At 43.1% G+C, this 13,327-nt stretch overlaps 1 protein-coding gene across 3 annotated transcripts in view; it reads right to left on the reverse strand.

The window, feature by feature from the left end:
- Window positions 1-12,839, reverse strand: part of LOC138850920 (ligand-gated ion channel 4-like) — a 46,986-nt gene extending 34,147 nt beyond the window's left edge. For all 3 annotated transcript variants that reach the window (XR_008406760.2, XM_070082660.1, XM_070082659.1), the window contains exons 1-3: window positions 12,361-12,839; window positions 6,242-6,381; window positions 5,594-5,748 (exon numbers count right to left, since the gene is read on the reverse strand). Coding sequence is in view for 2 of the 3 variants with exons in the window: in XM_070082660.1 (XP_069938761.1) it covers window positions 5,594-5,748; window positions 6,242-6,381; window positions 12,361-12,427 (362 nt within the window). In the remaining variant the exon portion in view is untranslated. The remainder of the gene's footprint in view (window positions 1-5,593; window positions 5,749-6,241; window positions 6,382-12,360) is intronic.
- Window positions 12,840-13,327: the final 488 nt, after the last annotated feature.

Consider the following 13,327-nt stretch of genomic DNA (forward strand, 5'->3'; position numbering starts at 1 on the left):
GCGCCTGTGACGAGCGGGGTCCTACAGGGGTCAGTTCTAGGACCATTGCTATTTTTGATATACGCGAATGACATGATGGAAGGAATAGACTCTGAAGTGTCCCTATTCGCAGATGATATGAAGTTGATGAGTAGAATTAAATTGGATGAGGATGAGGCAGGACTGCAAAGAGACCCTGGACAGGCTGGAAACGTGGTCCAGAAACTGGCTTCTCGAATTCAACCCTGCCAGATGGAAAGTCATGAAGATTGGGGAGGGGCGAAGAAGACCGCAGATAGAGTATATGCTAGGTGGACAAAGACTACAGACCTCACTCAGGGAGAAAGACCTTGGGGTGACCATAACACCGAGCACATCACCGGAGGCACACATCAACCAAATAACCGCTGCAGCATACGGGCGCCTGGCAAACCTGAGAATAGCGTTCCGATACCTTAATAAGGAATCGTTCAAGACACTGTACACTGTGTATGTTAGGCCCATACTGGAGTATGCAGCACCAGTCTGGAACCCACACCTGGTCAAGCACGTCAAGAAATTAGAGAAAGTACAAAGGTTTGCAACAAGGCTAGTCCCAGAGCTCAAGGGAATGTCGTACGAGGAAAGGTTAAGGGAAATCGGACTGACGACACTGGAGGACAGAAGGGTCAGGGGAGACATGATAACGACATACAATATATTGCGGGAAATAGACAAGGTGGACAGAGATAAAATGTTCCAGAGAGGGGACACAGGGACAAGGGGTCACAACTGGAAGCTGAAGACTCAGACGAGTCACAGGGACGTTAGGAAGTATTTCTTCAGTCATAGAGTTGTCAGCAAGTGGAATAGCCTAGCAAGTGAAGTAGTGGAGGCAGGAACCATACATAGTTTTAAGAAGAGGTATGACAAAGCTCAGGAAGCAGAGAGAGAGAGGATCCAGTAGCGATCAGTGAAGAGGCGGGGCCAGGAGCTGAGTCTCGACCCCTGCAACCACAATTAGGTGAATTAGGTGAGTACACACACACACACACACACACACACACACACACACACATATGTGAACGACATGACGGAAGGGTTAGACTCAGAAGTGTCCCTGTTTGCAGATGATGTGAAGTTAATGAGGAGAATTAAATCTGATGAGGACCAGGCAGGACTTCAAAGAGACCTGGACAGACTGGACACCTGGTCCAGCAAATGGCTTCTCGAATTTAATCCTGCCAAATGCAAAGTCATGAAGATAGGGGAAGGGCACAGAAGACCACAGACAGAGTATAGGCTAGGTGGCCAAAGACTGCAAACCTCACTCAAGGAGAAAGATCTTGGGGTGAGTATAACACCGAGCATGTCTCCGGAAGCACACATCAATCAGATAACTGCTGCAGCATATGGGCGCCTGGCAAACCTGAGAACAGCATTCCGACACCTTAGTAAGGAATCATTCAAGACACTGTACACCGTGTATGTCAGGCCCATACTGGAGTATGCAGCACCTGTTTGGAACCCGCACTTGATAAAGCACGTCAAGAAACTAGAGAAAGTACAAAGGTTTGCAACAAGGTTAGTTCCAGAGCTAAGGGGAATGTCCTATGAAGAAAGATTAAGGGAAATCGGCCTGACGACACTGGAGGACAGGAGGGTCAGGGGAGACATGATAACGACATATAAAATACTGCGTGGAATAGACAAGGTGGACAAGGACAGGATGTTCCAGGGAGGGGACACAGAAACAAGAGGCCACAATTGGAAGTTGAAGACACAAATGAGTCAGAGAGATAGTAGGAAGTATTTCTTCAGTCAGAGAGTTGTAAGGCAGTGGAATAGCCTAGAAAATGACGTAGTGGAGGCAGGAACCATACACAGTTTTAAGACGAGGTTTGATAAAGCTCATGGAGCGGGGAGAGAGAGGGTCTAGTAGCAACCGGTGAAGAGGCGGGGCCAGGAGCTAGGACTCGACCCCTGCAACCACAAATAGGTGAGTACAAATAGGTGAGTACACACACACACACACACACTCAGGTGAGTACACAGTCATCTGTGTGTGTGTTTCTGTATGTGTATATATTTATATATTTACATCACTATGTAGAAGCAGGTGTGGGAGGTGGCAGGTGTGAGAGGCGTCAGGTGTGTGGGTCAGGCAAGTTAATTTCTTAATATTTCACACTTGCTTAATATTATTTTAGTTTTATCAAACATGTTAGGGAGCATCAAGCTGGCCAGTACTCCTGACGTGCTAAAACTACTATATTTCTCCACAGTAAGATAGGCTTGATGAAGTGGTCTTCCTGATGGGCGAAACGTCACTTCCAGGAATGTGTCATCGACACCATGCCTAACCCTTCTAGGGTAGGGTAGGTGCCTGAGCCCGAGCCTTTAGCTCATAAGACTGTCATTCCCATTTGCCCCCTTGGGGCGGGGATGGCAGACCAGAGAGGCCTAGCTTGTGGCTAGGCCTGGGGACAGTTGGTCCCAAAGATGAGGAGGTACTTGTGCCTCCTCCCATGGGAGACTTAGGTCTCAGACACTCCCTAAAGAGGGAGCCAATGCCGGGCCACCACTTGGAAAAGGCCCGGGCCGGGAGAATACCGGCTAATCTTTAACTAACTCCAGGAATGTCCTAATACGGTATCGTATGTCTCACTTCCATACTTCTCGGTGTTCTTTAACATCTACCACCTGTGTGCATGTGTGTGTGTGTGTGTGTGTGTGTGTGTGTGTGTGTGTGTGTGTGTGTGTGTGTGTGTGTGTGTGTGTGTGTGTGTGTGTGTGTGTGTGTGTGTGTGTGTGTGTGTGTGTGTGACTCAACAATCAATATTTGCACCAATAACTTATTACAGTTGTGACCGGGTGTGGAAGTGTGAATTGCTCATTACTCTAAAATTTGTTCATGATTGTAGCCATGTATAAACGTAAGTAACCATTCTTACAGAATTCATTACCTTTGTAACTTGTGAGTTCATTACCTCTGTACCTAGTTCAGCTATCAAAACTTTGGGGCCCAGTCCCTGGACCCATTATGTACCTCTGTAATCTGTAAATACCTTTGTAACTTGTCATGATTGTGACTAGACCTACCTGGAGTTCATTACCTTTGTAAATTGTGAGTTCATTACCTTTGTAAATTGTGAATTCATTACCTCTGTAACTTGAACATCAAAATGGTATACAATACCGACAGGTTGTTAGGTAAGACACATATGCAACAGTTAGACAACTTTATTCCGAAACGTTTCGCCTACACAGTAGGCTTCTTCAGTCGAATACAGAAAGTAGGCAGGAACAGTAGAGATGTGAAGACGATGTAATCAGTCCATCACCCTTAAAGTCGTAGAATTTGAGGTTGTCAGTCCCTCGGCCTGGAGAAGTTCAGTTCCTGACTATGGAACTGAACTTCTCCAGGCCGAGGGACTGACAACCTCAAATTCTACGACTTTAAGGGTGATGGACTGATTACATCGTCTTCACATCTCTACTGTTCCTGCCTACTTTCTGTATTCGACTGAAGAAGCCTACTGTGTAGGCGAAACGTTTCGGAATAAAGTTGTCTAACTGTTGCATATGTGTCTTACCTAACAACCTCTGTAACTTGCTCAGCTATCAAAACTTTGAGGCCCAGTCCCTGGACCCATTATGTACCTCTGTAATCTTTTGACTACCGCCCACAGGATGGGTATGGGGTGCATAATAAACATATTAAACTAACTAACTAACTTTAACATCTGCAACATCGTGTTGCAAACAGCGATCAACGAAGATTCAAGGCAACATCTCTCACGTAGTGAAAAAATAGGAAATAAATTGAACCACCTAGCCTAGTCCAACCTACTCAATATATGGAAGAACGTACACAAGGGCATATATTACAACATCTCTACTGGAAACGTTTTGATCCTATTACCTTTGTCACTCAGATCATTCAGTGTCCATTGCTTATGTAAGGACCGAAAAGTGTCTGATAAAGATGTCAAGTGTATATATGCTCTTGTGTTGGCTCATCCAAATTGTTGATATCGTTATATCCAGCCACGTATCACTAACAATGGTACATAAAATAGGTAAAAAAGGAAGACTACCAAAGTCAGATATCGTTTTCAAAATATTTCGCGTATACAATAGGCTTCGTCAGTTAAATATCGAGGTGACAGAATAAGGAGACGTCTGCAGTAGGAGAGGCAAAGATGAAGTACAAACATACATAAATACATACATATATGAATAATTAAAGTGTAATAAACACTTGTCGGTGCTTAATAATAACCTACATAAAGACAGAATCGTGGGAGGTTAACTGATCTGTATATTTCGACCCCCTTTTGGGACCCTCTTCTGCTGAAGAGGATCCCAAGGAGGGGGGTCGAAATATACAGATCAATCCAACAGGATCCTGTGTTTCTGTCTCCATGTTACTGAGCACATATTTACATACATACATACACAATACTGTCGTTTATTGCACCTCACTACACTTCCTCTACATCCTTGGGTACTTATGCTTCCAGAAGTTTTGAGGTCGTCATTCCCTAATCCTTGACAAGTGTTCATCTCCATAAAATGTAATCAGATGCAAAACTATGACATTTTTTGCAATTTCTTCACCTGTCACAATTTTTTTGTCGTGCTCTGTCTATTGTCGTTACTTGCAAATTTATGCTACTCATCAACAACTCAGTTATCAGCAACGTGTCGTCCAGTCAAGCATGCAATATTACTTATATTACCACTTTATTACACTTTCGCACACACACGAGGGTCATGAATGCTGCATATTACTTTTTCACCACTACACAAGAATACTTTATTCCCTTAAGTAGATATTTAAGTAAACTCAACATACGTTAAGAGAAATATACCTCTCAGTGTGTGTATATATATTCTGTTAACTTAGGTAAGGCAGGAAACAGGACAAGTGTTTCCTGATGCGGGTCTTAGTCATATGATGACCCACAGCTGGAGCTTTTGGTCATATGACCGAGGCCTTCCTCTGGCTCACCCCTCCACCCCTTTAACAAATGCAGTTATGATTATAACCATTAGAAATATTACTCTTGTGCACATCTCTGCTCCCTTGGGGATCTTAGAACACATTACGTTTCACATCATCATACAGTCACGCAATTTTTTATAAAATCAATAAATTTTACCAAGAAACTACTAATTTGAGAGTACGTTTTATTTGTCTTTATATTATAAACTGTTATATATTATATACGAAATTTTAGTCCACCATTAAGAGAAATAAAATTTGTTTACAGAGTGCGTGAACTCGATGTGTTGACCAAGGTGTGAGGAAGAGTCACTTTCACTCAGGAAAGAGTATTAAAAATACCTCTATCCTGGAAGCAGGGTGGAGTTAAGACATGGGCTCTATGGGCTACAGCCCAGGGGCCTCCGCCAGCCGGAGGGCTTCCAGGGGCTGCAGCCCAGGGGCCTCCGCCAGCCGGAGAGCCTCCACAGATTAAGTGAAAAGTGTTCACAGTTACTCATGTAAGTTTATAATTATAGTATGTTATTACATCAACTGTTAACAGTACATCACATGTCCCAAAAAACATAGAGACTTTATTGTTATGGATCATACAAGATATCCCGAAAACAAACAGGGACTCACTTGTTATAGAGGATTATATCAGGCAGCCAGACCCTCTGGAAGGGGATCCGGATGACGTGGATGCCACCGAAGTCAGAGTTATTCCAGGAGAGGTGAACATCAGTCCAAATCTGCGTCAGCCAGCAGTTGGTTGTCAGAATCTGGTTCCTCTCGTCCTGATGGAAGACACAAACACATACACACACAAACACAAACATAAATGCACACACACACACACACACATATTAAGCTGGCGTTGAATGCTGTATAAATAATGGCATCTGAATTGTGACCAAGGATTCCATAATTTAGATTAATTATAGAAGATTATGGTAATTTCGGAAAATTTAAATAAGAGAGGGGGAGGGAGCTTTAGTTTTATTTGCATATCCACACACTCCCGGTAAAGCAGCTATTGAATGAATGATGGTTACTGTAGTTTCCCTATTTGGGGGGACAAGGGTCACCCTACCTAGGTGGAAGAGGCTGGTGTGTCACATAATAGACAAACTCCGGAAGGTGATATGCTTCAATCAATGTTAATCAGTTAAACAGCCAGACCGCCACACAAGACGAACAGTAAAACACACAGGGCAGACAGTGACACACACACACAAGACAGACAGTGATCCGCATATGACAGTGACACACAGGAAAGGCAGTACTCACCACGTCAATAATACTCCTGAGGGAGACGCCGAAGATAACAGTGAGAGCCTGGGAGGAGTTTGTAGTTGGTCTGACAGAAGCGTCGTAGTTGGCCAGCAAATACCTTGTCAGACGGTATTCTTGCTCATCCCCTCCCACCACTGTCAAGCACACGTCACAACACGTCAACAAGAGTCAGGATGCCTCAGTACACAGAAAGGTGATGGTTTAATGGAGGTACAAGTGCCCAAAGATTGTAAGAAGAGTGTACTGGCATGGATTGAACAACAGTACCGGGTGTGTATGCATACATGCATGTATGTATGTATGTATGTATGTAAGGTTACAATAGCCAGCTGGTTCTGAAATAATTCACAAACCAAAATTCTGTGAGGTAACTAAATAACAAAAAAGGCACAATACCGTGACTGGAACAATACACAAATAACCCGCACATAAAAGAAGCTTACGACGACGTTTCGGTCCGACTTGTGTGACTGGTTAGCGTGACTTTGCCAATGGTCCAAGTCGGACCGAAACGTCGTCGTTAGCTTCTCTCTTTTATGTGCGGGTTATTTGTGTATTGTGTATTCTGTGAGGTTTAAAGTTTGTTATGCAAATCGTGTGTTAGTTGTGAATTAGTTGAGCAAAATAGAATGAGAAAGTTTGCAGGGGAAAGGAATCGTCGATGTTAGGTTTAAAATACTACTTACGAATAAATGTTTTCAATTGCAGAGCTTAATGCAAACAACGTATGTATACAACAATGTATAGAATTTATGTATGTGGTTGATGCATAATTAAACCAGTACGTACATATGATACATATCAAACCTATTTTTAAAGGTACTCGTTGTTGTGGTGACGTAACCTGCCAGAACCTCCACTCACCCACAACTCTACTGCCACACCAGTGTTCTACTCAATGTTGTGGTGACGTAACCTGCCAGAACCTCCACTCATCCACAACTCTACTGCCACACCAGTGTTCTACTCAATGTTGTGGTGACGTAACCTGACAGAACCTCCACTCACCCACAACTGTACTGCCACACCAGTGTTCTACTCAATGTTGTGGTGACGTAACCTGACAGAACCTCCACTCACCCACAACTCTACTGCCACACCAGTGCTCTACTCAATGTTGTGGTGACGTAACCTGCCAGAACCTCCACTCATCCACAACTCTACTGCCACACCAGTGTTCTACTCAATGTTGTGGTGACGTAACCTGCCAGAACCTCCACTCATCCACAACTCTACTGCCACACCAGTGTTCTACTCAATGTTGTGGTGACGTAACCTGACAGAACCTCCACTCACCCACAACTGTACTGCCACACCAGTGTTCTACTCAATGTTGTGGTGACGTAACCTAACAGAACCTCCACTCACCCACAACTCTACTGCCACACCAGTGTTCTACTCAATGTTGTGGTGACGTAACCTGCCAGAACCTCCACTCATCCACAACTCTACTGCCACACCAGTGTTCTACTCAATGTTGTGGTGACGTAACCTGACAGAACCTCCACTCACCCACAACTGTACTGCCACACCAGTGTTCTACTCAATGTTGTGGTGACGTAACCTGACAGAACCTCCACTCAACCACAACTCTACTGCCACACCAGTGCTCTACTCAATGTTGTGGTGACGTAACCTGCCAGAACCTCCACTCATCCACAACTCTACTGCCACACCAGTGTTCTACTCAATGCTGTGGTGACGTAACCTGCCAGAACCTCCACTCATCCACAACTCTACTGCCACACCAGTGTTCTACTCAATGTTGTGGTGACGTAACCTGCCAGAACCTCCATTCATCCACAACTCTACTGCCACACCAGTGTTCTACTCAATGCTGTGGTGACGTAACCTGCCAGAACCTCCACTCATCCACAACTCTACTGCCACACCAGTGTCTACTCAATGTTGTGGTGACGTAACCTGACAGAACCTCCACTCACCCACAATTCTACTGCCACACCAGTGCTCTACTAAAGGGAAATAAGTCACTCTGACTGACCTTTTTGGATTATCCTGGTTGGTAATTTACAAATGTTGCTATATATATAATTTGTGTAACTGTATGTATGTGTATCTGTACCTGTATAAACTTATATCCTTTTTGAATTTAAAATTTATTCAACTTGAAGCCACTGTTGCCTCAAGTAGAAGTAACCACTTACAGTATTATTAACAATATTATTAGTATGCAAATTTGTGTGTATATTATGGTGTTGGTATAAACCTTGGTAATAAATACCGACAAGTTGGTTTAGAAAGACACGTATATATAGAAAGACGCCTATATATATAATGTCTTTCTACCTCTGTATGTTAGAAGTGATCAAGGTCTCAGGACCGAAACGTTTTCTAATAAATGTTATAGTGTTTGCTTACGTGTCTTTCTAAACCATATTATGGTGTATCTCTACGTAGACTGAGCAGGGGGGCGGGGAGAGAGCCTTCCGCTTTTCTCCGTTCTCGTAATCAAGATAAAAACATGATGTGTAGCCTTTCCAGGGAGCCAAGAAACTTGAGTAACTGCTCTTGCAGCATATTCTTCCTCTCTCTCTCTCTCTCTCCATTATTAACTTTGTTTCCTTTCTTACATCTTCTCAAAATTACGTCAGTTGTTCCACCCATGCAAATTGCCTCATTATTTCTTTCATCAGCGGGAGTAGCCTCTCTCTCTCTCTAATAATAATATTTTTATTTTTTATTAACACATCGGCAGTTTCCCACCAAGGAAGGGTGACCCGATAAAAAAAAAACTTTCATCATCATTCACTCCATCACTGTCTTGCCAGTAGCGTGCCGATACTACAGTTCAAAAACTGCAACATATCTCTATGCTTCCTTCAGAGTGTAGGCACTGTACATCCCACCTCCAGGACTCAAGTCCGGCTAACCGGTTTCCCTGAATCCCTTCATAAATATTCGCTCACACTCCAACAACACTTTCAAGTGCAGTTGTCGTACGTGAGCAGCGCTGCCAGATTCGTTGCTCGTACATTTTTTCCCCCTCTCTTTTTTTCATAATAATTATTTCCTTTAGTTCATTCTCGCTTCGGTATTTCTGAGCGTTGCTAATTAAGCTTGCCTGTTTCCAAACAAAACTTCATTACCCAAACTGAAATTAAAATCCTAGTATACGTAAATCTCACTGCCCGGCGGCAGCAGATTAATTCTGACACACTTTAAATGCATAACAAAAAAAAATTATATGATCTTTACCAGAATTTTGAATTAGAAAAAAACGGTGTTTGTAATATGAGGTATTGAATACAAGAGATTTTTTTTTTTTTTTTTTTTTGGGGGGGGGGAGGAGGTTAGAATTGGGATGGGTCCTTATTCCCGAGATTCATACGTCAGATCATTATCTAGAGGATATAATTGAAGTGTACAAAAGTCACTGACTTTTTTGGGTTATCCTGACGGGCAATTTACACTGTGATAACTGTATTCATGTGTACCTGGAAATAAATAAAAGGGATACATACATATATATATATATATATATATATATATATATATATATATATATATATATATATATATATATATATATATATATATATTAAAAATATGTAACTAGGGCAGAGCTCACAGCAATGGCTTCAAGTTGGCAAATTTAGATTTACTAGAGATATTGAAGCGAGAACTTTGAGTAGTATATAATATACAATGGTCAGGGAAAAGAGAATAATCATAGCACTTATAAACTAAATAACGTAAATCTCAATCACTCAAAATTGTTTTTTTTAGGAGTTCTTGTTAGGAATAATCTAAAACCAAAAACAACAGTGTGTAAGTATTTGTAATAAAGTTAGCAGAATTCTTGGCTTCACATCAAGAAATACAAATAACAGAAGTCTTCAGGTTATACTTCATGGTAAAGCCTCACTTAGATTATGCTGCTCAGTTCTGGTCTTCATATTACAAAATAGACATAAATATGCTGGAAAACATACAGAGAAGAATGACGAAGATGATCCTATGTATCAGAAATCTTAACTACGAGAATAGACAGAAGCCATATAATCTACACTCTCTGGAAAAGCGTAGAATTAGAGGGATACGATTAAAGTATACAGCTGGAGGACAGGAATATATCAATTATAAATAACGTACTGAAAATATCTGACCAAGACAGTGCAACAAAACTGTGGGTATATTTCTGCAGCAACAATATGGAATGGGAGTATAACGGTATATAATACAGGCAAGTTGATAAGTAAGACACATGGACAAAAGTTTCACACAGTTTCCCCTACACAGGACACAGACAACAGTTTCGCCTACACAGACCAACAGTTTCGCCTACACAGACCAACAGTTTCGCCTACACAGACCAACAGTTTCGCCTACACAGACCAACAGTTTCGCCTACACAGTTTCCCCTACACAGACCAACAGTTTCGCCTACACAGACCAACAGTTACACAGACCAACAGTCGCCTACACAGGCTTCAGTCGCCTAGTTCGAATACAGAGGCAACAGGAACAGTAGAGAAGTCAATATAATCAGTCCATCACCCTAGAAGACGTATTCATCAATCTTCAGTTTACTGTCCCTATATTGCACTGATAAAAGCCACTGATACGTCTCCATAATAAAGATACCCACTTATTGCACAAGTCTCTCATTCTTCAATTTGTGAGTCTAGGAGGGTAGATGTGGGTAGGATGAAGAGTGTGGTGGAATGAGGGGGTAGAGAGGCTGATGACAAACACGTATACCTGGAGAGTTCAGGGGCTCAACGCCCCCACAGCCCGGTCTGTGACCAGGCCTCATGGCCTGGTCACAGGCCATGAGGCCTGGTGGATCAGGACCTGATCAACCAAACTGTTACTGCTGGCCGTACGTAATCCAACGTACGAACCACAACCCGGGTGGTCAGGTACTGACTTTCGGTGCCTGTCCAGCGCCACATATATTTACAATGAAAAATTATATATGAAGGGAAAATATAAGTATACAGCAGTGGACATCAAGACTGACACTTGAGTTGAGGGGAATGATCTATGTAAGACGATTAGCAGAGTTTAATTAATATTATACTAATGGAAGAACGGAGAACAAGGTATATATAGAGATAGATATAAGTTTTTTACCTGGAATGTGAGTCGACCCCATGCAACCACAAATAGGTAAGTACACACACACACACACACACACACACACACACACACACACACACACACACACACACACACACACACACACACACACACATTTACTTCTTTTACAGCCCCATTTGTAAATATATTAAACAACCAGGCTACAAGCCTGGTCCAGCAACTGGCTTCTTGAGTTTAACCCTGCCAAATGCAAAGTCATGAAGATTGGGGAAGGGCAAAGAAGACCGCAGACACAATATAGTTTAGATGGCCAAAGACTGCAAACCTCACTCAAGGAAAAAGATCTGGGGGTGAGTATAACACCGAGCATATCTCCTGAGGCGCACATCAATCAGATAACTGCTGCAGCTTACGGGCGCCTGGCAAACCTACGGATAGCGTTCCGATACCTCAGTAAGGATTCGTTCAAGACTCTGTATACCATTTACGTCAGGCCCATACTGGAGTATGCAGCACCAGTTTGGAATCCACACCTAGTCAAGCACGTCAAGAAATTAGAGAAAGTGCAAAGGTTTGCAACAAGACTAGTCCCAGAGCTAAGGGGATTGTCCTACGAAGAAAGGTTGAGGGAAATCGGCCTGACGACACTGGAGGACAGGAGGGTCAGGGGAGACATGATAACGACATATAAAATACAGCGCGGAATAGACGAGGTGGACAAAGACGGGATGTTCCAGAGATAGGACACAGACACAAGAGGTCACAATTGGAAGTTGAAGACTCAGATGAATCAAAGGGATGTTAGGAAGTATTTCTTCAGTCATAGAGTAGTCAAGCCGTGGAGTAGCCTAGAAAGTGAAGTAGTGGAGGCGGGAACCATACATAGTTTTAAGGCGAGGTATGATAAAGCTCATGGAGCAGGGAGAGAGAGGACCTAGTAGCAATCAGTGAAGAGGCGGGGCCAGGAGCTATGACTCGACCCCTGCAACCACAAATAGGTGAGTACACACACACACACACACACACACACACACACACACACCACTGACCTTCAGTAGTCAGTGTAATGACGTAGATGAAGAGACTGACCTCCTTCAAGGTCACCACTCTGGCCATATCGCCGCTTCAGCTGGGTCACAGGTCACAGCCTCCCTTAAGTGGTCAGAGGTCAGCAGTGCTTAAGTTAGGTCAGGTCAGGCCACCAGTGCTTAAGTTAGGCCAGGTCACAGGTCAGCAGTGCTCGTTAAGACAGGTCAAAGGTCACCAGTGCTCAAGTTAGGCCAGGTCAGAGGTCACCATTGCTCCATTTAGGTCAGATCACTCTATCTCATTTAGAAGCGCTAAATTCATATGGGTCATACAGCTCCTGTGGAATAGGTAATCAAGTTTGATCCATGGGACAGGATAGCTCTAAATCCTTGCAGCAAGAGCTTCTCACTAGCCACAAATTTAAGGGTGAAAATTTTCACCCAGAACGATGATAAATAAACATACATTAATACAACGGTTCTGTGTCTTACAGCCGAAGGACCAGGGTTCGATCCGGGCGGGGAAATATGTGAGCATCTTTCCTATACACTTGTTAACCAGGTGATGAATTATCCTGGGTTACTATCCTCAGGGATAATCCAGTGGGCGGATTATCCTGGGTTATCCTGAGGATAGTCCTCAGTGGTTAGATCATTCTGGTTCCTATCCTTCAGGGATAATCCAATACTGGATTATCACAGGTTACTATCCCTCCAGGGATAATCCAATAGCTGGATTATCCTGGTTCTATCCTCCAGGATAACCAAAGCGGGAAATACCCCGGTTCACCCCTTCGGGAAAATCAATAACGGATTATCTGGGTTCCCCTTCCCCCCGGGGATAACCCAAAAACTGGATTATCCGGTTACTACCCCTAAGGAAAATAAAAGGCTGGATTATCTGGTTCTACCCCTCGGGATAATCCAGTTGTTGATTATCCTGGATTAACATCCTGGGGTATAACCCAAAATGGCTTCCCTCGGGGAT

Source organism: Cherax quadricarinatus, chromosome 7 (assembly GCF_038502225.1).
Source record: "Cherax quadricarinatus isolate ZL_2023a chromosome 7, ASM3850222v1, whole genome shotgun sequence".
Taxonomy (NCBI): Eukaryota; Metazoa; Arthropoda; class Malacostraca; order Decapoda; family Parastacidae; genus Cherax; species Cherax quadricarinatus.